The following is a 23,263-nucleotide window of genomic DNA, read 5'->3' as shown; positions in this document are numbered from 1 at the left end:
TTGAAGTCGGTTTATCTTTTTTTTTATAAAAGTTTTTATTGATAATTCAACTTGTAAGGGTGTTCAAGTTTTGTATCGAGTACGAAAATGTTTTTGAATGAGTTTTGGAAAATTCTTCATGTAAGGCGATTGACAGTCTGTACGTATCGAGAACACTTTTTTTTTCGATAAATATAAATGCAAAAACCTTTGTTAGGCAATGGATAACCGTCCGTCCTCAGTGAGTTATTAATATTTCTTTTGTATATTGTTTTATTTTATACCTCGTTTCTTTGAATTTGTGTACTGATATATAATTTAAAAAAATATATATTGTCATACCTAGTTCCAGATTGTATACTGTACCTTGTTTGTATGTATTACTTTCTGGCCTAAATTTCGCAGTGCATTAGTACCTACTGTAATGCTGTGTAATTTTTTGAACCCATAAAATAAATAAAATAAAACAAATCTCTATTTTACGCGTTCAAAAGTATATGTAAAAAAGTATTATCTACATTGAAAAATCTTCTTGATTATGGGGACATTGCTCTTGTGGGCCTTAGGGAGGAATTGCTTGACAAGCTTGAGCGCTTGCAGAATGTCGGCATTAGATATATATATTTGGGTTGCGAAAGTACGACCATGTGTCCAGATGTCCACCATCCGCTCGCAGCTTGGCTGGCTTCCGATACGTCGGCGTAAGGGATATGCATGTTCTTTCTTTACTTTTCAACGTATTGATTATCACTTCTTAATTTTGTATTGTTTTATGGCAATGGGTCCTATATAGACATTTGATCCTCAAAACAAACCTGATCGACTGATGCCATTAATAAAAAACCGGCCAAGTGCGAGTCGGACTTGCGTTCCAAGGGTTCCGTACATTATACAATTTAAACAATGTATTTTTTATGTGAAACGTGAGTGAAATGTCTTTAAAAACCGGCCAAGTGCAAGTCGGACTCGCGTTCCAAGGGTTTCGTACATTACACAATTTAAACAATGTATTTTTTATGTAAAATGTCTTTAAAAATCCTGTAGGGGTCGGATCAAAAACAAAGTAATTAAGTCCGACTCACGCTTGACTACACATTTCTAATAGGTTTTCCTGTGTAGGTAAAGAACTATTTTGTGTATTTTTTCAAAATTTTAGCCAGTAGTTTCGTAGATAAAGGGGGGGAATGGTCAGTTTTTGTATATTTACTTGAATAACTTCTAAACTGTATATCCTAAAATTATAAAAAAAAACTCATTTACCCCCCAAAAGTGGTCCCCATGTTTAAATTTTATTTGTTTACGTTACATGGTCACAAACTTACATATGTATACCAAATTTCAACTTAATTGGCCCAGTAGTTTCGGAGAAAATAGGCTGTGACAGACGGACAGACAGACAGACAGACGCACGAGTGATCCTATAAGGGATCCTTCCTTCCTTTTTTCCTTTTGAGGTACGGAACCCTAAAAACTTGTCATCTAGCCGTGACCGTAGACCGTGCGTGTTGGAGGGTCTGCCATCTCGTGACCTGAATCGAAAGCGAAAACAATTTGCGCTCGCGCGCGAAACTAATCTAAAAATGGAAACGACATAAATGCTTCGCGCCAACGAATTCTGTAAAGGCTTCTGTGCTGCCGTCTACAGTTTATGTACGCCTTTGATACGCTACTTTTGATGCTGATCGTACCTGACTACACTGAGAAAAACGTCTCAACTATTTATGTAACTAACGTCCGTCCCCTCATAACTTTATTATTACCTACAGCAAAGAAAATATATAGGATAGAGGGTTACTGTCATAATTAGTAAATTTTGTAGTTAAAGTAAATTTACTGCCATCTATCGACACACGATTAAACCTAAAAATGAAAATTTATAAAATTGCCAAAAAAAATATATACATATGGACAAATGATTTTTTTATTTGCATTTAATATTTTTATATGATTTTGACCCATGTCCTTTCACTGATATGTGTTAAAATAGTTAAATAACAAGCGAAACCGTCAACGCCATCTAGCCGAGAATAGGCCAAAGGTGTAGCGCCATCTATCCGAGAATATTCTTTTCTTGATTTCCGAGGCACGTTTTTCCTTAGACTTTATTCATCAAATTTATTCTTCAATCATCTTATAGGTATATGGAGTTACATAGGTCTTTGCCCACAGTAACAGATTCGCTGACACTTATTTTTAAAATCTTTTATTTTATTTTATTGATTGCATGACCGAGTCACATTCCCGCCAAAAGGGTTAGTTTATCGTGTGGTGTGGTGTGGTGTGGTGGTATACAGTAATTAACACTGACTTCCTGAACTTCTAGACATTTGAAATGCAGCTCGCCACGCTGGTAGCGCTGGGGTTGAGCGTAGGTCTGACGACGCTCCCGACGTGCTGCGACGGCAAAAATGGGCGCGAGCACGCAATACATGAAGAGGAGGAGTTTCGACCGAGGCTGTACCGAGAGTACGCCGTGCGCTCCGAGCGCGGCGGCGACTTATTCGACGACTATGGGTACCTGCGATTTGGCCGCTCCGACGAATGACGCTTGCGTCGACGACGCCTCACGTACAAATTCAGGCTCAGATCTATTTTTTAAATTTGAATACTGATATGTCGATTACGATGTCATCAATAAATGATTGAATCTGATATGAAATATCTATGGCTGGTATGATATTTCATGTACAAATTTTGAAAATGTAGGTAGAATATAATATTTAACTGTAATTAAACTAGAGTTTACCACCAATATTGTTGTAGTTATTTCTAAAGTAAAAGTAAACTGCGGTTTATTTCAAATAATGTATTATAACCAATAAATACATTTTACAACAGTTATTTATTACAATAAAGGTGTTACATTTAACATTAATATCTTAACTGGTTATCATTAAAGAATTAAAATATAATTCTTATTTAGATCACTGGTGTACTCTTATAAGGCATATCTATGGCGTCAAATATCGATTACGGGTTGTATAATACGGTACAGTTAACATCAAATATATGTTTAAATTTTTCGCCTTATTACAAAGGAGTAAGGTGCAAAAGTGTAAACATATCTTTGACCTCGACTGTACATAATACCTTTTCTCAAACATGCAATGAAATGTCGTCCTTACGTGCGTTGTAACAGGCTTCAAAGTATCACGTTTCGGGCGGAGCAACTCAAGAAAACTGTAAAGGAATTTCATACAAAATTGAAGGCCTAGGCCGGGAACTATTTTTTTTATTATTTTAATGTAAACATGGCGTCTGTGTTCATGAATGTTGAACAGCTGTTTTTTTTTCATCTTTATAGGGCTGTATCTCCTTAACCGTGCGTCGTAGCGCAAAAATAATCAAATTTTCGCTCCCCTCTAAGAAACCCCTAATTAATGTAAAAAAAAAACAAAAAACAAGAATAGTTATTTGTTATACAAGGGTGCAAAGTTGTATTTTACCCGCTAGTATTTCAACACACGAGAAGTAAAATACATTTGCACCCGTGTGTAACACAAAACTTTTCCCCTCACTATAGCGAGGAAAGTGCGACTTCCACAGGCGTTAGATCAACTTCATCACTGGAATCACTCATTTCTTTACGATAATACGATATTATAACAGAAAACTCTGGAAGTTGTGTATTTTTACGTAAAGTAAAATTTTTGTTGACAATGTTGACATTTCTGACGATGCGTTGAAATTGCATCGACTCAACTTGTGCGTTCAGAATTACATTCAACATCATTATAAAAAAACAGATGTTTCTTATGAAATTTTAAGGTTTATGACTTAAAATAATTAAATAAAGCTAAATTTGGTATTTTTTATTAAAGTTCCCCTTTAATACCCCACGCACTGAATAACCTATCACATCAGGGCATGAAACAGTCATCATCACCATCATATTTGTATTATTATTTCATTGCATGTTTGAAAAAAGCACTATACATACATCAGCGTGAAAAGGGGTTGCCGGCCTCATAACTGTCTGGCCTCACTACGTTCGGCTGCCAACCCCTTACTTCACGGCCTGTGTAGTAATGTACTATTAATAATAAATTTATATACAATATGTCAAGTAAAGATTGCAACCCATTATATATTGATATCGTTTACTAGGCTACTCCTACTGACGGATTGCTACTATGGTTTTAATAGTTTGTAGTCATATTATAGGCAAATTATTAAATAATTTGTACCAAATACTTTAGGGGTTCTTGAATGAATCAGTGCAGTCATTGTAATGTTATTACTGTGCTAATAAATATTAAATGTTTTATTTTGGATTTTCAAAGCTGTAATATTTGAAATATACCTTATGCACCTATTTATCTTAACATTTTTACAGGTTATTTTTACATATTTATTGAGTCGTTTTAAGCATTCTTGTACTCACATTATTCGTTGTATAATTACTGGACTCTTATGTATGTAGATTTTAATTGCAGGTTCACGAGTTAGCCATTAGACTACGAAAGAGTCAATATCGATTAGAATTATAGTTCTATCTCATTTATCTATTTTCTATCTAGATCTTTAATTTTCAATCTAAGTTCTTCTCTACAGCTTTTTCACGACCGGCTTTGCAAAATATCCATTGAATGCGCATAACAAATATCATTTAATGAAAACGCATAAAATTAACTGTTCTAATTTAACACACACAACAAATTGAAACAATAATGTTTTTTCTATGTATAAGACTAACATGCTGTGTCCTTCCTTACAGGGTGTGTATTAGGTACTTCTAATATAATAGAAAGATGTTTGAGTTTGGTACGCATTAGGTATTATTAAAATATATTTACTTAATCATAATTACATACGCAGATATTAATATGATTCTGATTATGCCCATTAATATCCCAATAATTTGATACATACTAAAAATCTGTTATGTGCTATATTAGAACATTTAATTGTATGCCAAATGAAGCAACAGATGACAGAATTGCATCACATTCTCATCAAATTATGGACTCTATCCTTAATACACAAAATACACATTGACAGTGTAGACGTTTTAAACATTATATAGGCACGCTCGATATCACTACATTATATATTAAATTAATATATGAGACTAGTTAGTTCCTTCTCTATGCTACACTATTAATATAACATTTATATTAATTTAGCTTAAAACTAACGAAAGGGCTGGTTAATTGTACTTGGTGAATACGAAGCGTATTAAAAATAAAATCTTTGAAATGAGTTCATTTATATACTAGTAAATGAATTAAAGTTCATAGTGACCAAGTTCAATTTGTAAAATATCTCACAAATGTAGTTAATATACTCAATGTTTACACGGACAATAATGCTTCCCAACTTTACAGAGTGAAACGTTTAAATAAGTATTGGTCTATTTAGATTATTCACTCTGTATGTGTTGCCACAAAGTAGCTGGGGTTTCGTAGATCACTGTTAGTGCATAACAAGTCCTATGAGTATTCCATTACCTAGACTCAGTTGATGTTAGATGCCGTTAAATTATGTCCTTTTTCTGCGAGTTTCCGAGTAATGCCTGTAAACATAAACATATTACAAATTACACTGGTTACTAAAACAATAGTAACTCTAGTTTACTTTTATAGAATAGGTAATAAATAATAATACTGGGTAGCCCAAAAATATGTTGACAATATTTTTTGATATTGTTGATAACTTCAAACGTTTGCGTTTGTGTATCAAAGCTAAAGGAGAATATATATTTTAAAGATAATACGTTTTACTTTAAAATATTGTAGTTTAAATTTTTAATAACATTTTGTAACGAATGTGTAGGTCTGTAAGAAAAATATTCCTAAAAATTCTTTGGCAACTTTTTTTGGGTATCCTGTACTTAATAAGACTAAAGACTAAGGGACTCAAGCCCAACCCCACAAGCATATACCCTTCATGAAAAAAATTAGGGTCCCTAAAACATTGAGTTCAAGCCCCACCCAAACCACAATCCTGGATCCATCACCGTAACAGATTACGGCAGGTCAACGGTAGGTATAAATCTTTACAGCAGTGTGTACAACAAGCTGCAAAAGTGCATACCCTCTTTATAAATTAATTCCATTCATAAAGCGGATATGCATTTTTGCAGCTGTGTGTAGGTACTTAATAACGATAGTAAACACCAAAAAACCCTTTTATAACATTTGTTAAGAGATACAATTTCTTTACGGACATGTACGTACCTACTTAGTATACCTAACCATGGGGTCAGCATCAACAAGAGATTAATACGTTCTATTTCAACTTAATGACGCGGTACCCTGTGCATCTGTAGTTATCTGTTAATCGTAGTTAGAGTGTATTGGATTGACAGGGTACTGCCGCGTCAGTCGCGTCTTGGACCTGTCTGTTATGTGTTATGTGTTAGTACTTGTAGTAGACGACTATGACGTTACCTTGTTGACGAAGTTGACGATGGCCGTGGCGGGCTGCTCGGGCTCCAGCTCGGCGAACACGTGGCACTGGTTGTCGGAGCCCGTCGCCGCGCGCGCCACGAACGCGAAAATGCGTCTGCAAAGGTAAAGTGACAAGTTACTAACATTATAACTCGCTTATGTTGCAATGATCAAGGTAGAAAAATAAGATAAAACCTTTGCTAGGATTTTATTTTCGCCCAGTAGGCAGTCATGTGTGCTCACTTTTCAGCCTTGCTATCGTTATTTTTTTGTGCCTAGCCAAGATGCCAATCGTTTGCGCTCCGTAGCGAACGAAACGCTGCCTTTGTCGCACTTATATGGAAGAATGATAGAAAGATATGACCATATCGTTCGCTACGGCGCTAACAATTGGCATCTTGGGTAGGCACCCAGGTGTATTGAAGGAGTATGCTTTACGATAAACTACTATTCAATCCCTTGTTAACCCTTTTCCAGGCCGCACCAATCTATGTTTTCCCAAATATCCAAATATACTTATACCAATTAATCCAGCTTTGATGATTGATTTGAAGACGTTACATTCTCCGAAAGTGCAATCTAATTTGAACCTTACATCGAAATGCTAAAGTGGAAATTCTATTGGCATGTATATGTGTGGTCAATAAATCTTACTTCTTATGCCTGGAAAAGGGGTAAATAGGCACGATGGCGTGCTATGTCTGTTCACTTGTAAATTAAGATTTACAGCAGTAAAAATAAAGCTCACTTTTCATTCTTATTGCCGTTGTCGACGTGTGCAAACCGTCGCTCGTCCGGGTCCAGGCCGGCATACGACACGTTGGCGGCGGGATAATGCCGCCTGAAGAACAGTTTGCGCGCCGCATCTGTTAGTGTGATGCCGCCGCCGAACACTTTGAAATGTACCACGTGCGCTCCTCCCTGAATAATACAAATAAGTTAAGGGTTGAGATGCTGACTTCTGCACATGTGTCTTTCACGTTATGCAAGTAAGCTGCTACGAAGGCTGGTCAACCATCGTGATAACCTTTCGTGTTCGGATTGAAGCTTAGACTAGTCACAGGTACCTACTTATTTGCGATGTAGCCGGTGGATTGGATCTCGCACTGAAACAATAGTAAAGAAATGGCACCCCACCTTCTTCAGTATAATGTTGGTGACGGCTCGCTTGACGGCGGCGGGGCCGGTCAGCGCCTCGGTGTTCTCGGAGCCGAGCAGCAGCACGTGGCACGCCGCCCCTGTGGCTAGTAGTGCCCGAGCTGCCGCGTTCGCGGTGCCGCCGCTCCATGGATCCCTAAACAGAGAACTCACGTTTAGAACAAAAAAAAAAGATTAAATGCCTAGATATATTTGGATTATTTTATTTTATTATTTTTTCTTATCACAAATTGGACTAAACGGAACATAGTACCTATTTATATATTACCACCATACCATAGTAATATATTGCTTGCATTTGTAGTATCACAAAGAGTAGCGCAGAAAATGATTCGTTTGAGAGATTGTGGGTGTTGGAACCGATGACTTTCTAATTGTTTTTCATTGAACTCTATTGCAGGAGTAATAAGGGCCGGTAACTCGACGACGGATAGTTAATGAATGTAAAATTTATGGGCTCTCTTCATTCACTAAACTAACTAAAGCACTTTTTTGCCCATTTAGGCTAAAATTCTCCTTATAAACACTCTAATTCTACCTATAATTGATTATGGTGATGTATGTTATCCGGACCTACCTGAAGAACTTCTCAATAAGTTGGATCGCCTTCTCAATAACTGCATTCGTTTAATTTTTTGCCTGCGCAAATACGAACATGTCTTTGCATACCGCTCTTAGCTTGGCTGGCTTCCCATCCGTCAACGACGCAGTGCTCGCACGCTTTGCTCTCTAATATACTCTGTGCTCAACGATTCACACTCCTGTATATAGTATGCATCTTCTCAAATTATTTTTTCGCCAAAGACCCTAATCTGTTAAACAAAAGCCTTTGTTCTTTTTTTGCGTGCGCGTGCCCATTGTTAGTGAGCGCGTGACCATTTTGTATCAGCGAGTGGCATGCGCTCACCAACAATGGGCACGCGCACGCACAAAAGGAAGAAAGGCTTTTGTTTAACAGAATAGGGTATTTGGCGAAAAAAACATTGAGAATACAGAATACAGAATACAGAACTTTATTGGTAAAAGCAAATTTTACAGGTCACATTTTACACTTATAAAAAAATATATGTACATATGTTCGTTAATATAATTAATTACATATTTCATAACATTTTTAAACTTAAAAAAACATTATTAGATTTAAATATAACATGAATATATTTTTTTTTTTTAAATTACCATGCAGAAGTCAACGACCTCATCGAGTATTTATAAATTCGTCAATGCTGTAGAATGCTTTTTCTATAAGCAGCAGTTTAAGTTTAGATTTAAATACTGAGAAGATGCAGACTATATCTCAAGACCCTCTTTCAATACTACGGTATCTCTCGCGACCGTCAGCTTCGCTCTTCTGGCAATATGTCTTCATCCATCCCTCCACATCGCACTAGCCTCATGTCAAACTCGTTCTGCGTGCAGGCGGCGCGCCTTTGGAACCGACTCCCCCTTAATATGCCTCAAATAAGTTCGCTTTAAAGAAAACTGTACGTGCTTTCTTTGCTGATTCCTAGTTTTAGTTTTACAATTTATATAGGTGCAATATTGCATATATTAGGATTTAATACCTATATGTATTTATAATATATGTATTGTATATATTTCGATGGTCTTGCATATGTATGTAAAACTTTATATTAGCTCTACGTTTTATATTTTGTTAGTAGTAGTAGCAGTAGCACCGACCGCCCACAATCTCTCTGCTTTGCCTTAAGGTTGACTGGTAGAGAATGCTTTTGGCATTAAGTCCACCTTTTGTACAATAAGTTTTTCTTTTGTGCAATAAAGATTAAATAAATAAATAAATACATGTAGCCAAAAACCAGTCGGGCAGCGCGAGCGGCCTGACGGTGTCTGGTACACGAGCGCCGACAGCGAGCCGAACACGGGCTCGTTGGGGCAGCCGAGGAAGTGGCGCTAGTGTGGCACTCACCTGTCGGGCAGCCGCAGCGACACGGGCAGCGCGAGCGGCCTGACGGTGTCTGGTACACGAGCGCCGACAGCGAGCCGAACACGAGCTCGTCGCGGCAGCCGAGGAAGTGCCGCTAGTATGGCACTCACCTGTCGGGCAGCCGCAGCGGCACCGGCAGCGCGAGCGGCGTGACGGTGTGCTGGTACACGAGCGCCGACAGCGAGCCGAACACGGGCTCGTCGGGGCAGCCGCGCAGGCGCACGCCGCGCGCCGCCGGCTCCACGAGGAAGTGGCGCACGCCGCCGCCGGCGCCCGCGCGCACGGCCAGCCCAAATGCGCCCGGGAACGAGTTCGAGTCGCGCACGATGAACGAGCCTTCTTCCAGCTGCTGCAGCGCTGCTACCGCTGTTCGTAACATAATTGCAATTTTTATTTTTTATTAAGAAACAAACGGTCTTATAAAACAGATAAACTAAGTATATAAAGTAACATCTTTCTTGTAATAGACATATAGTTTACTATATCCCCTGGAGCGCCGCAGTTTCACAGTAGTATGGTACTCCTATAATAACTACGGATACACGTGTGACCGTAGGGCGCTCCAAGGGATATGTAAATAAATATTAATAAAAACTTATGTACATGTGGTCACGATTCATCGAACATAATATTTTCAACTTTTGTTATAATTTTGATCATATATCATGATTTTTTTATTATAACCATATTACACAAACCCCTGATATCTCCAGGATTGCAGTTGGACAAGATCAGCAAGTCTCTCCTCCCGAGACCAGCATAAATGATGTGGTGAAGGACCTTAGGAAACAAATAAGACAACTAAAAAATCAACTCTCAAGCGCGGACAACGAAATCCAAAAGTTACTCAACGAGAACTTTGAGTTGAAAGACATAATATCAGAGACACGAAAAGAAAGTGAAGTCTACAAGGGGCTATCGAGAGAGCCAGCTAGCCCTATAAGTACACCTGTGCAGAAAAAGGGAAAACAGATGTTGCAACCTAAAACAATTAACAAAGCTCCCCTAGATTGTGTTTCTGAAAAAACTGATTTGCCGGAAAATTTCATTCCTGAAAGTCAAGCCCTTCCAAGTGCTATAACGCTGCCAGCTGACAAAGATGGGGCCAAAAATGTAGAATCAAGGACAAGCCTAAACTCTAATATGCATGACATTGACCGAAAAAAATTGTTAATAATAAGTAGTAACAATAAAAATAATATTATCAAGACTATAACAAATAATGATTATTTCGAAAATTTTACGATATGTCATCACATCATTCCCGGCGGAGGCGTACGTGTGCTATTGAAGGATATTCACACTCTACTTTGCGGCATGTCAAAAAATGATTGTTGTATTGTATTAATCGGAGAAGAGGACTTTCATTATACGTGTGACATTCGTGGACTTGTTAACTACCTAACAGAAAAATCGAAATGTATAACTTATACCAATCTTGTTATAGCATGTCCGACCTATGTATGTGGCAAACCTATATTTAATAGTAGAGTTGAATGTTTTAATCACTTGCTACTCAATGAGTTACCTAATCATAATGAATGTTTCTTTGTATACGACTCTAACGCAAATGTAACACTTGATATGTTCTCAATCAACACTGGTAGGTTAAATAACATTGGTATGAATAATGTACTAAAAAATCTGTACAACAACATTCATTGGGTAATAACAAATAACTACCAGAATATTGCAGCTTTTCACAATAATAGCCCTGTAGAATGTAACAATCTCACAACTGTCAATAAACAGTTTTTTCGCCAACATGCCCAAAAATAAAATGATTTTAAGTAAACGTAATAGATCATCCAATAAAGTCACTAAAACTGATAATAGTAAAATAGCACATATAAACATACAAAGTCTTACTACAAATAAAATATCACAATTAGAAATATGGTTGGCATCAAATGAAGGCAACAATATAGCATTACTACTAGTCACTGAACACCATAGAAAACCAGCTGAATTAAAAACTTTGAAGATATCTGGCTTTGTTCTAGCAAGTAGCTTCTGCCGATCCAGCAAGAAAAGCAGTGGAGGCGTTTGCATTTTCGTTAGAGAAACAGTACCTTTTGTTGAATTACCACATGTAAAACAAGCCTCAATTCCTAACGTATTCGAAGTGTGCGGTGTTAAAGTGGAAGATATATTTGTGTTATGTGTATACCGGCCAAATACTATAAAAAATGACAACTTTCTTGACACCCTAGAAAATCTATTGGATTTATTTAAAGAAACGCACAAAATAGTGATGTGTGGTGATTTTAATGTTAATCTATTAAGCGACAAAACAGAAGTTCGTGACTTTGTGCAGTTACTGAACACGTATAATCTTAAGTGCCTTGTCAATAAACCTACTCGTGTTACTAACCACAGCAGTACCTGTATAGATAATATAGTTAGCAATTTAGAACTTAACAATGTAACTGTTGTTGACCTCGCCATTTCTGATCATACACTACAGTTTGCCACTTTCCCAGCGCCGTTACAAAGGCGTCCTGCGACTTTTTATAAATGGACTAGGCATCTATGTGATTATAACCTAGACAGACTCCTATTGAGCCTACAAAATACTTCGTGGTTTCCTGTGTATAAAGAAAAAGATGTGGATTCGGGATTTAATATGTTTCATGATATAATAATGATGAATTTCAATAAATATGTACCTAATTCTAAAATTAAATTGAAAACTAGTGGTAAGAAAGACAAAGGATGGCTGACAAGAGGTATAAGAATATCGTGTAAAAGAAAAAGAGAATTGTTTATCCTGACTAAAAGCAACTCAGATGTTAACTTGTTAAACCATTACAAATCGTATTGTACTTTGCTAAAACAAATTATTACTTTGGCCCGAAAGAAATACACAGAGAAAAAAATTTCGTCTTCCAATAACAAAGTGCATGAAACTTGGAAGGTAATAAATGACAATATTAAAGGATGTAGGCCGTATGACACAACTGATTTGATAGGTTTGTCTGATGGTGTAGAAATAGCACATTCTGCTAGCGATGCTGCAAACATGTTTAATAATTACTTTAAATCCATTGCAAAACTAAATTCATGCAATCCTTCAGACAATGTAGGCGCAGTCTTGCCCTCTTTTGAAACCACCACATTGTTTTCACTTCCAGTTAGTAAAAGTGAGTTAAAGAAAATTGTTGTGGGACTAAAAAATAAAAAATCATCTGGTTTTGATGAAATTCCCTCATGTGTTATAAAGTATATTGCCGACACAATACTAGAACCCCTCTTGCACTTAGTAAATCTCTCTTTGGCTGAGGGAAAGTTCCCAACTAGGCTCAAGATAGCCAACATAAAGCCCATACTTAAGCAGGATGATAAACTATGTGTAAAAAATTACAGGCCGATCTCTCTCTTAACGATGTTTTCTAAGATTTTTGAAAAGATTATGGCAAATCGACTATATGCTTATCTGGTCTCAAACAAAATTTTAGCTCTAGAACAATTTGGATTTCAAAAGGGAGTATCTACTTCTGATGCACTGTTCGAAATGTCTGACTATGTTTATGGTGCACTAAATCGGCAAGAAAATGTTGTTGCTATTTTGTTAGATTTAACTAAAGCTTTTGATCATGTAAATCATAGCATAATGCTAGATATCTTAAATCGCTACGGTATTAGAGGTATCTCAAACAAATGGTTTGAATCCTACTTGAAGCAAAGGGAACAATGTGTCTCAGTATCAACTTTGAATCATAAAACTCGTACTATGTTGAATATTAAATCTGATAACTCATGTATTGAATCTGGTGTACCCCAAGGGAGCATACTGGGGCCCATCCTGTTCCTTTTGTACATAAATTATTTGCCACAGATATTATCTAACAAAATAGTTATGTTTGCTGATGACATTTCCATATTATTTAAATTCAAGAAAAATGAAACTGAGGATCTTACCAATTTAATTACAAATAACTTGTCTACTGTTGTAAATTGGTTAAGTATGCTCAATCTAACTACAAACATTAAGAAAACTAAATGTATGCACTTTAGAAACATAAGAACCGAAAGTGTAAGGCTAGACATAAAATCAAATAACTTGTCTGTTCTGGCTGTAAATGAAACTAAATTTCTGGGTATCTATGTGGATGAGAACTTAAATTGGAAAAAACATGTTGACTTTCTCTGCAACAAACTTAGTAGCTTCGCTTTTGCTCTGAAAGGCTTGAAAAATATTTCTACACAAAAAGCGGCTCTGCAGGCGTATCATGCGTTTTTCCAATCACACGTCCTCTATGGATTAGCCGTATGGGGTAGTTGTACCGAAGTCCATCGTCTGTTTATACTACAAAAGAGATGTGTACGTATTTTAGTTGGCAGCAAATCTAACCGAGAGTCGTGCAGAGCCTCCTTTAAAAAATTAGGTCTGCCCACTATCTCTGCACTGTATATAATAGAACTCTGCAAACTAGTTCGCCGGCATGTAAATAAATTTCCTGCAAAAAATAACTTTAATAGCGACAGACTAAATTCAATGTTTGCTCACGACATTCGGGCTCCTGTTGCTACGGCAGCAATCTACCAGCGTAGCACTATCTATGTTGCTGCTAAAGTGTTTAATACGTTGCCCGTACAAATTAAGTCACTTAATGACTTGAAGTTTTTGACAGAACTTAAAAAATTTGTCATTGAGTTATGCCCCTACACCTTAAGTGAATACTTTAATATAAACTGTTAGTTAATAAGTATGTAAATATGTAGCTACACCCACCGGGTAAAATTGTATTGATTCTCACTGTCCTTGTCTAACATCAACATGTACACATACAGTTTATGGCTATTGAATAATAAATAATAAATAATAAATCTTGTATATAGTATTTGCTTTTAAACCCCAGGTGGTTTCAAGTTCACCAAAATAACAATCATGAGTGATACTCATTTTGATTGATATTATTCAATTGGGGTAATTAGGAACTAAGAAAACGAGAGCGTTCCCATTAGATACCCCTTGCATTCTTAATAATTCCTGCTACATATTGATTGAAAATCCAATATTTTTTTACTTTGTAAATTGTTATGTATCCCGTGAGGTAAAAAAAGATCCTTGTAAAGTGATACTAATTTGAAAATCTCCAGTGTTTCCATTTCCCCCGTGGACTGTTTCCAATTACCCCATACGGTTTCGGGTAAAAAGGAACAAATTTAGTAAATGTTATCCTTTACTTTAAAAAAATATTTTGTTAAAATTAAATAGATAACCGAACTAACGGTTAGTATAAACATCATTAATTCGGCTTAGGACATTTTTATATATTTTTAGAGCGTTTGAAGTTAAGTGTTCCCAATTCCCCCACTCTTCCCTATACGACACTTCGAAAGCATAGGACAAAATTGTAGGTATAGTCGGACGGTTTTAAAATGTCGGAATCCACTTAAAGGATTACCTACCGATGAATAGCATTGTTGTCTTTTGTTAAGCCCAACCGCTAATTGGCTGTGCAAAATGGAATGCAATAACAACAAAAGATTCCATACAGATAACAACCTTATCGCTTGAAGAATAGAGTTAAAATTGCAATAGCAGGTACTCGATATAGAACCTTTTGGAAATTAAATTGCGATTACCTCTCTTCTCTCCAAGGTGATGGAGCGTGTTGTTAACAACCAGCTCCTAGCATACCTCGAGGACCACCAGCTTATAAGTTACCGGCAATATGGCTTCCGCCATGGTCGCGGCGCTGGTGATCTTCAGGCGATCTAGCATAAGTTGCGTTCTCGCGCGCGACTCCATACATTTAGCGCGACTTCAAGTATGGACTCGCGCGCGAGAACGCAACTTATGCTAGACCGCCTGGTATATCTCACTCATCGTTGGGCCACCGCTATTGAGAGCAAGGGAGAAGCTCTGGCAGTTAGCCTAGACATCGCAAAGGCTTTCGATAGGGTTTGGCACAAAGCGCTTCTCTCCAAGCTTCCTTCGTACGGGCTCCCTGAGGGACTATGCACATGGATCGCCAGCTTTCTATCTGGGCGTAGCATTGCAGTCGTCATCGACGGGCAATGCTCAGATCACCGGCCCATTAACGCCGGCGTACCCCAAGGATCTGTACTGTCACCTACTCTGTTCATCCTTCATATCAATGATATGCTATTGACTAGCAATATCCATTGTTATGCGGATGACAGCACAGGTGATAGCTTCTACACAGGTCGTGCAAATGCCCCTAGTGAGCAGGTGTTGGAATGTAGAATGCAACTTGTGTCCGAAATCGAGGCCTCTCTTGAGCCGGTATCCGAGTGGGGTAAACGTCATCTCGTCCAGTTTAACCCCAGTAAGACACAAGTTTGCGCGTTTTCCGCTAAGAAAACTCCATTTGTCTTAGCGCCTAAGTTCCAGAACATTCTCCTTGCCATATCCAAGAGTATCGGGATACTCGGTGTCGACATTACGAACGAAGTCCAGTTTCGGGGTCACTTGGAACTCAAAGCCAAATTGGCCTCTAAGAAGCTTGGGGTGATCAATAGAGCGAAACAGTACTTCACACCAGGTCACCGGCTTTCGTTATACAAAGCGCAGGTTCGACCACATATGGAGTACTGTTCTCATCTCTGGTCTGGAGCACCGAAATACCAACTTCTTCCACTTGACTCCATCCTACGTCGGGCAGTTCGTATTGTTGGCGATCCCGATCTCACAGTCGGTTTGGAACCTCTTAGCCTTCGGAGGGACGTTGGCTCTCTGTGCGTGTTCTACCGTCTGTACAATGGGGAATGTTCTGAAGAACTTTTTGATCTGGTGCCACCGTCACGTTTTTACCACCGCACCTCCCGCCAAAGAAACAAAGCTCATCCTCACTTTCTTGACACGTGGCAAACCAAAAACAAGCGGGCATCTCGCTCGTTTTTGCCCAGAACGTGCAAGTTGTGGAATGAGCTACCTTCTGAGGTGTTTCCCTTGCGCTATGACATGGGGTTCTTCAAGAAGCAGGTATTTAGGGTTCTCAAAGGTGGGCAACGCATAAGTGGCTCCTCTGGTGTTGCTTATGTCCATGGACGGCGATGACTGCTTCCCATCAGGCGGCTCGTCTGCTCGTTTGCTTCCTATTACATATAAAAAATAAAAAATAAACATGAAAATACCACCAGGTGTGGAATTTTGTTAAAGTCAGGTACAGGATGCTATATAATATCGAGTACCTGCTATTGCAATTTTAACTCTATTCTTCAAGCGATAAGGTTGTTATCTGTATGGAATCTTTTGTTGTTATTGCATTCCATTTTGCACAGCCAATTAGCGGTTGGGCTTAACAAAAGACAACAATGCCATTCATCGGTAGGTAATCCTTTAAGTGGATTCCGACATTTTAAAACCGTCCGACTATACAAGACAAAAAGTCAAATAATAATATGGTCGTTTGAGCCGGCTATGTTGTTCGCTCATGTTTGTCTTTGGAGATCTTTATGTGAAGGGCTAACTTTGGCCAGCCACATCATTATATCTGATACCACCGTAAAACATACAGCATATTTACACTCACCGTCGTCCCGGGAAATGTTGGGCTTGTACCAGAAGTGACTGGTGTCCCTGGCGAAACGCTCGCGGTCGGGCGCCACGTGCTGCGGCTCCGACCCGCCCGCGCTTGAGCGCCGCGACCCGCAACTGCCGTTGTAGATCCGATACTCCGATTCGGGGCTGCTTTCGCGCTCTTTTCTGTAAAATGGACATTAGTTATTATGAACAATAAATCAGGGAAATTAGGGTTACACTTGTGTTGTGTTTTTGGCAGTGGCGTAGCGTTAACTAATCTACTCATGGGCGAAGTCGCATCTGCTCTTTTCTTTCAATATATAGGTATTTCTCAAGGTAATAAAAAAGGTTGGCTCCCGCGGAGTCCCCTTGAGTGCGAGGCCGTGGATGAGGGGCTGCTTCGCCCACGCCTAGCTACGCCACTGGTCATTGGTATTTTTTAGTACCCATGGTAAGCTAACGCCTACCTAAACAAATGTATGGACGCCAAAGATACGAAGACAGTGGATGAGGGGCCGCTTCGCCCACGCCTAGCTACGCCACTGGTCATTGGTATTTTTTAGTACCCATGGTAAGCTAACGCCTACCTAAACAAATGTATGGACGCCAAAGATACGAAGACAGTAACGAAAATTGACATGCGGTACCTGGTGACGGGCGGCGAGCGCGGCGGGCGCGCGCTGAGCGAGGGCGTCGGCGTGGGCGGGTAGGGCGTGCGCGGGTGCGTGGGGAACAGCGGCGTGCCCGCGCGGGACTCCGACCGCGACCAGCTTTCGGTCCGCTCTCGAATCTATACAGAAATAATGCTTTTATTGCGTCAATACAATTCTTAACGGGTTAACTAATAATAATTTATGAAACGAAAAAACAATTTCCTAAATAAAAATAAAAACATCTTAATATTACGTCACTACATTCAGTGTTCAAGTCGCCTTTTATTAGGAATATGAAGACTTAGAAGTATCAAAAAAAATCGCTAATGAGAAGGTTATTTTTCCTATATTTTCTATGTATTTTCCTGAATTTATTGCATGCTTACTGTGATAAAGGTAGCTAGACTTGTTTACAGGAAACTGCCTTAAATGTTTTACCGGAAAACGCAGTGTGGGTATGCCTCCCACAAGCTAAACCCACCAGGATTTGCAAGAGCGCTAGTTGAAGGCGTCAAGGGACTAACTATCGCTACAATCTTTGTAGAAATAAGTATCCGTTTATTGAGCAGGTATATTGATTAAAAAATTTAGTACAATCCAAAACTGCAACCTGACCGGCTTTAGGTGATACCTATAAGCCACAACTGGAACGGAACCAAAGATCCATACACATACATATAAGTACTTTACTTTCGAGAACAAAGGAGGCAAATTTTGTTTTTCTGTGTGTGTATGACCTAAATATCTACAGTAAATTTAAAGTGAAAATAGCTTACGATAGTGTCATTGCTGGGGGGCTCCGCTAGCGACAGAAGACCAGGCGCAGTGGTAGACGTGGGCGTGTTACTGTCACTCCACTCGCGCATCGTCATCTTTTCGAACATGAATTTTCTAGATGAGGTCCTGCAAAAACATAGGATAAATTCATACTAAAACAGCGAGAACAATTTTTGTCGTTTCAGAAACACAGGATAAGTGAATACCAAAACAGCGAGAAGAATATTTGTGACGTTTCAGAAATATAGGATAAGTTAATACCAAAACAGCGAGAAGAATATTTGTGACGTTTCAGAAATATAGGATAAGTTAATACCAAAACAGCGAGAAGAATATTTGTGACGTTTCAGAAATATAGGATAAGTTAATACCAAAACAGCGAGAACAATATTTGTGACGTTTCAGAAATATAGGATAAGTGAATACCAAAACAGCGAGAACAATATTTGTGACGTTTCAGAAATATAGGATAAGTTAATACCAAAACAGCGAGAACAATATTTGTCGTTTCAGAAACACAGGATAAGTGAATACCAAAACAGCGAGTAGAATATTTGTGACGTTTCAGAAATATAGGATACGTTAATACCAAAACAGCGAGAAGAATATTTGTGACGTTTCAGAAATATAGGATAAGTTAATACCAAAACAGCGAGAAGAATATTTGTGACGTTTCAGAAATATAGGATAAGTGAATACCAAAACAGCGAGAACAATATTTGTGACGTTTCAGAAATATAGGATAAGTTAATACCAAAACAGCGAGAACAATATTTGTGTCGTTTCAGCAAAAGTGGTTTTTGAGCACCATTATAATAGTGTCATTCAGTATTTCCTAAAGTCAACTGAAAAACCACGGCAGAATAATGTCAATAAATAGGTACACGCACCTTAACATTAAGTTCAAGTATTTTAATTACTTCTGTAACTAGTGGCTCTGTGAGCTGTAGAGCTCGCGATAAGCTTAAAAAATGTAAAAATTAAAAATACTTACCTAATTCATTGAATCATGATCTCAGTGAGCTCACAATAGCCTTGGTGCCATAGACTACTACTGGTGCTTAAGTCCTTTAAGCCAACTATTGCCATTTTGAAAATTTGTCAAAAAACATAACGACATAAAAATATATCTAACTACCGAACCAGCTCACAAAATTTCACGAGAATCGGTTAAGAAAGGCGACCTTTAGAGGAGAACCCCGGACATACGAAAGCATTTTTACGCAAGCTAAAACGGAGACTTCCGCTAACACTCGGTCACCTAAGTAGGTATACGTTACTCGTACAATACAAATACGATCATTTGCAACATAGATAAGTCCCTAGCGTACTGTTCCGTATTCGTTGAAGATTGGAACTATATTTACCTGTCAGGTGCTTGCGGACTGATACTATCGTTCCTAAGTGGAGTTCGTAATGTGTGGACGTGTAAGGGAACACTGAAGTCGTCATCGTCGTCGGCAAATGCTGTTGTGTCGCTAGTGTAGCCGTCCATTCTGAAAACAATTATATTTTTTGTTTAAAAAAATATCATTGTGGTTAAAATCTACCAATTTCTCATTTCAAATCGGAATAAAATCGACCTCTATGTGCATATGTTAGTTACAGCGCTAATGGATGCGAATTTAATTCCGTTTTCATTTGACATATGCAGAGGTCTAAAAAAATTCAATTAAATTTGTTTCTATGTCAGGTACTAACAGCTTTTATTTGGCCTAACATGGGTGGCGCAATAAGCTTTTAGCTCCTGGTTTGAAACCTGATTGTCTGGTTTTATAATTTTATTACCGGTGGCTAGCAGAGCGGCGAACATGTCTGGAAGTGGCATCCCATTCAAGAGGTAACCGCTGGACTCTCTCCCTGGCTTCTTTCCTTTCCCGTAGCTTCTGTTGTTGCCGCTGCAGCCACGTAAGGCCAGTGCTGCCTTCCAAAGCACTCTCTGACCTACGCGGCTCCCTCGCCCTTGAACTTTCGTGCCATCCCAACGTGCTTGCTGATCGCCACGTCCCATTTTCTTCAATCGCCTTGCGAGCGTTACTTGGAGGTCGGTCGGTCCATTCCGCGTCCCCGTTCAACCACCTAAAACAACATTAGGCATACTTAATGGAACCTTATCATTAGCTACTTATATGAATATTAGTCGGTATGTGTTTGTCTCCTAACTACTAAACTAATCAACAATTTCCTATACACATAGTAAACAAGTAGGTTATATTTGTACAGTTGGCACATACTTTGAAGTTTTTTTTTTGCGTAGGACTATTGACGATGGCTTCGATTCATATATGGTAAAGATACGGATATTTTTCTGTATAGGTATGCAAGTATGCGATAGTGGGTGGTGAGGATATCCCACATCATAAAGCAGGTAAGTTGTTAATTATAATACCTAGCCTTAAGTATCAAAGACAAAGACAAAGCATTTATTGCCAACATATTACCAACATAGTACACCGTACATAATTACATAATATGGACCCTGAAAGGGCGCAGCAATCTTACAACTAAATAACAAAATAAAACTAGGTATACTGCAATGGTTTACATTAAATTATTTCCAATATATATATTAATTAAACATTCTGTCTTCAAAAAACTCCTGTCATGTCGTATGTCGTAAACAACTTATTTACGCTAGGTACCAGGTATCCACATTTTAGTAATTAACTGAATATAAACCATTTTCTCGCGATTGCTGAACAGGAACAGCGCGAATCAGTTAAGAAACGGCACTTATTTCAATATAGGCAAGCGCTATGTATGGCAGGTACCGATACCACCGGGTGCTGGAGGTAAATATATTCCCATTAATTACAGAGCAATTGCACGAGGTTGACCAGTAAAAGTGTGATCTATGATTACGCATAATAGTTACGGTTCTTCAGGTCACAATTATAGTGGTTTATATAAGGTGTTTGGAAAGAGATGGGACTAACCGGCCTGGTCGTGGCTCGGTCGACAGGCGCCCGTTTATGGCGACGTTTATCTCGAAATAGCAACTTGCTCGGGTCGCGATGGCGGCGACGCAATCACACGCCATCGCTCCAAATCAATTTCTACGAGCCGACCGACTCGGCTCTCATAAGTCGGCACATGTATGGCATACCTAACTGATTTAGTGCATTATGTTAAGCAACGTATATGTTTCGCATAGCTTTGATTAAGGCTTTAGTAACCTTATGCGTGGGAGTTGCGAAAGATGTTTGCTAGTATCGATTTATAAATTGTCAGCAAATAGACTTTCTAAGAAAGGGCCCTGCAAGACGCAGTTTGTCTAAAGTGATCAGTCAGTAGGCGCCACATAAATAATTCGCAATAAGCAGTTTGTCGGAGCGCATGTGGCGCGTAATGTTGCGGAACGGCTGCCCCGGCGGCCCACACCCGTCACTTAACTTAATTCACGTTCAAACTTCCGGATATTAAAATACGACGTAAATATCTTCTTACAAATGTCAAGTAAAATCTAATAGTTATCACTGCATATAATATAAATTAATACAATGTAAATAAAGGTACAATACAAACTTACTATGGTCAATGCGGGGAAGACCGGCATACTTTATTTAAATTAAAGTTTGACTGGATAAAACTAGGCTACCTATTATATAAGTCTAGAGGATAAACGACATGACCTATCGTGTAAAAAATATTATACTTTACGATGTTGTTATAATAAATTGGCAAAATAAGAAATTTGCGTTAAAAAAAAGTTTTTAGGGTTCCGTACCCAAAGGGACCCTAAAAACTACCCTATTACTATATAAGACTCCGCTGTCCGTCTGTCTGTCACCAGGCTGTATCTCAAGAACCGTGATAGCTAGACAATTGAAATTTTCACAGATGGTGTATTTATGTTGCCGCTATAACAAAAAATACTTTTTGACGACCTGTCTGGCCTAGGGGTTCAAATCCTGGTAAGGGCATTTATTCAGTGATTGCATTTGTTCCTGAGTCATGGGTATTTTCTATATATTTAAGTATTTATATATAATATATGTCGGGGTATCGGGATGCCGAACAGGCGTGGTTGACATATTGGTGTCGTGTGGGCATGCACGTGCAGAATTTTACGAAATAATAATCTCACGATACAATCAAATCACTGTATTCCTTGTTTTAATGAACTTACACCAAAAATATTCGATGATTACAAAAATAAATCACGATTAAGAGCCAGTGGGTTTGTAAGCGACCATCTCGCTGTCAACAAATGACGTCCCGCGCCGCCATGACACTTACAACTCCATTCGGGACTACCCGCTCTTAAAATAGATCAACTTGTCAATTTCAGTAACAAACGCAACTACCCGATCAATTTAACAATTCAAAAATAATTGAATTAAATAAAGCACGCGCCGTTATATATATTGTTGTCTAAGTACCCACAACACAAGCTTTATTGAGCTTACTGTAGGACTTGGTCAAAATTTGTGTAATAATGTCCTATAATATTTATTTTAATTTTATTTTATACTAAAAACAGAATAAAATAAATATTTAAGTGGGTCTTCCATACAACCAACGTGATTCTTTTGCCGTTTTTTACGTAATGGTACGGAACCCTTTGTGCGCGAATCCGACTGGCACTTGGCCCGTTTTTTTAAAACTCGGCAGCAAGGTCGTCTTCTCGCGCTAAGTAAGGTAAGACCGTCTGGTGCTCATTGACGCGTAATTTGATAGATTAATAGGTGTTGCTGCTAGGTGATTTTTATCTTTCTCTATACCAGTGAAAAGTGTGTTTACTATTCAGGGAAATCACGTTGCAATTTCAACGGCATATGTCCCGTAGATGGGGTTCGAAACCCTTTTTTTTATTCCAAATATTACCTGTTACCTGTATCTTTTCATTTTTTTAAATGAT

The 23,263-nt window shown here is 38.4% G+C and overlaps 1 protein-coding gene across 5 annotated transcripts in view; it reads right to left on the bottom strand.

Annotated features, from left to right (window-relative positions):
• Window positions 1–2,770: 2,770 nt before the first annotated feature.
• The window catches only part of LOC134741042 (tensin-1), a 173,567-nt gene continuing 153,074 nt past the window's right edge, over window positions 2,771–23,263 (bottom strand). For all 5 annotated transcript variants that reach the window (XM_063673781.1, XM_063673784.1, XM_063673783.1 and 2 more), the window contains 10 exons: window positions 20,191–20,481; window positions 19,770–19,898; window positions 18,402–18,528; window positions 17,620–17,762; window positions 16,983–17,155; window positions 9,588–9,843; window positions 7,509–7,665; window positions 7,120–7,292; window positions 6,372–6,486; window positions 2,771–5,494 (listed from right to left, as the gene is read on the bottom strand). In XM_063673781.1, the coding sequence (XP_063529851.1) occupies window positions 5,456–5,494; window positions 6,372–6,486; window positions 7,120–7,292; window positions 7,509–7,665; window positions 9,588–9,843; window positions 16,983–17,155; window positions 17,620–17,762; window positions 18,402–18,528; window positions 19,770–19,898; window positions 20,191–20,481 (1,603 nt within the window). In that variant the 3' untranslated portion in view covers window positions 2,771–5,455. The remainder of the gene's footprint in view (window positions 5,495–6,371; window positions 6,487–7,119; window positions 7,293–7,508; window positions 7,666–9,587; window positions 9,844–16,982; window positions 17,156–17,619; window positions 17,763–18,401; window positions 18,529–19,769; window positions 19,899–20,190; window positions 20,482–23,263) is intronic.

Source organism: Cydia strobilella, chromosome 4 (assembly GCF_947568885.1).
Source record: "Cydia strobilella chromosome 4, ilCydStro3.1, whole genome shotgun sequence".
In the NCBI taxonomy this organism is placed as follows: Eukaryota; Metazoa; Arthropoda; class Insecta; order Lepidoptera; family Tortricidae; genus Cydia; species Cydia strobilella.
Note: the sequence above shows the minus strand (reverse complement) of the source record. Positions and strands in the feature narration are given on the sequence as shown.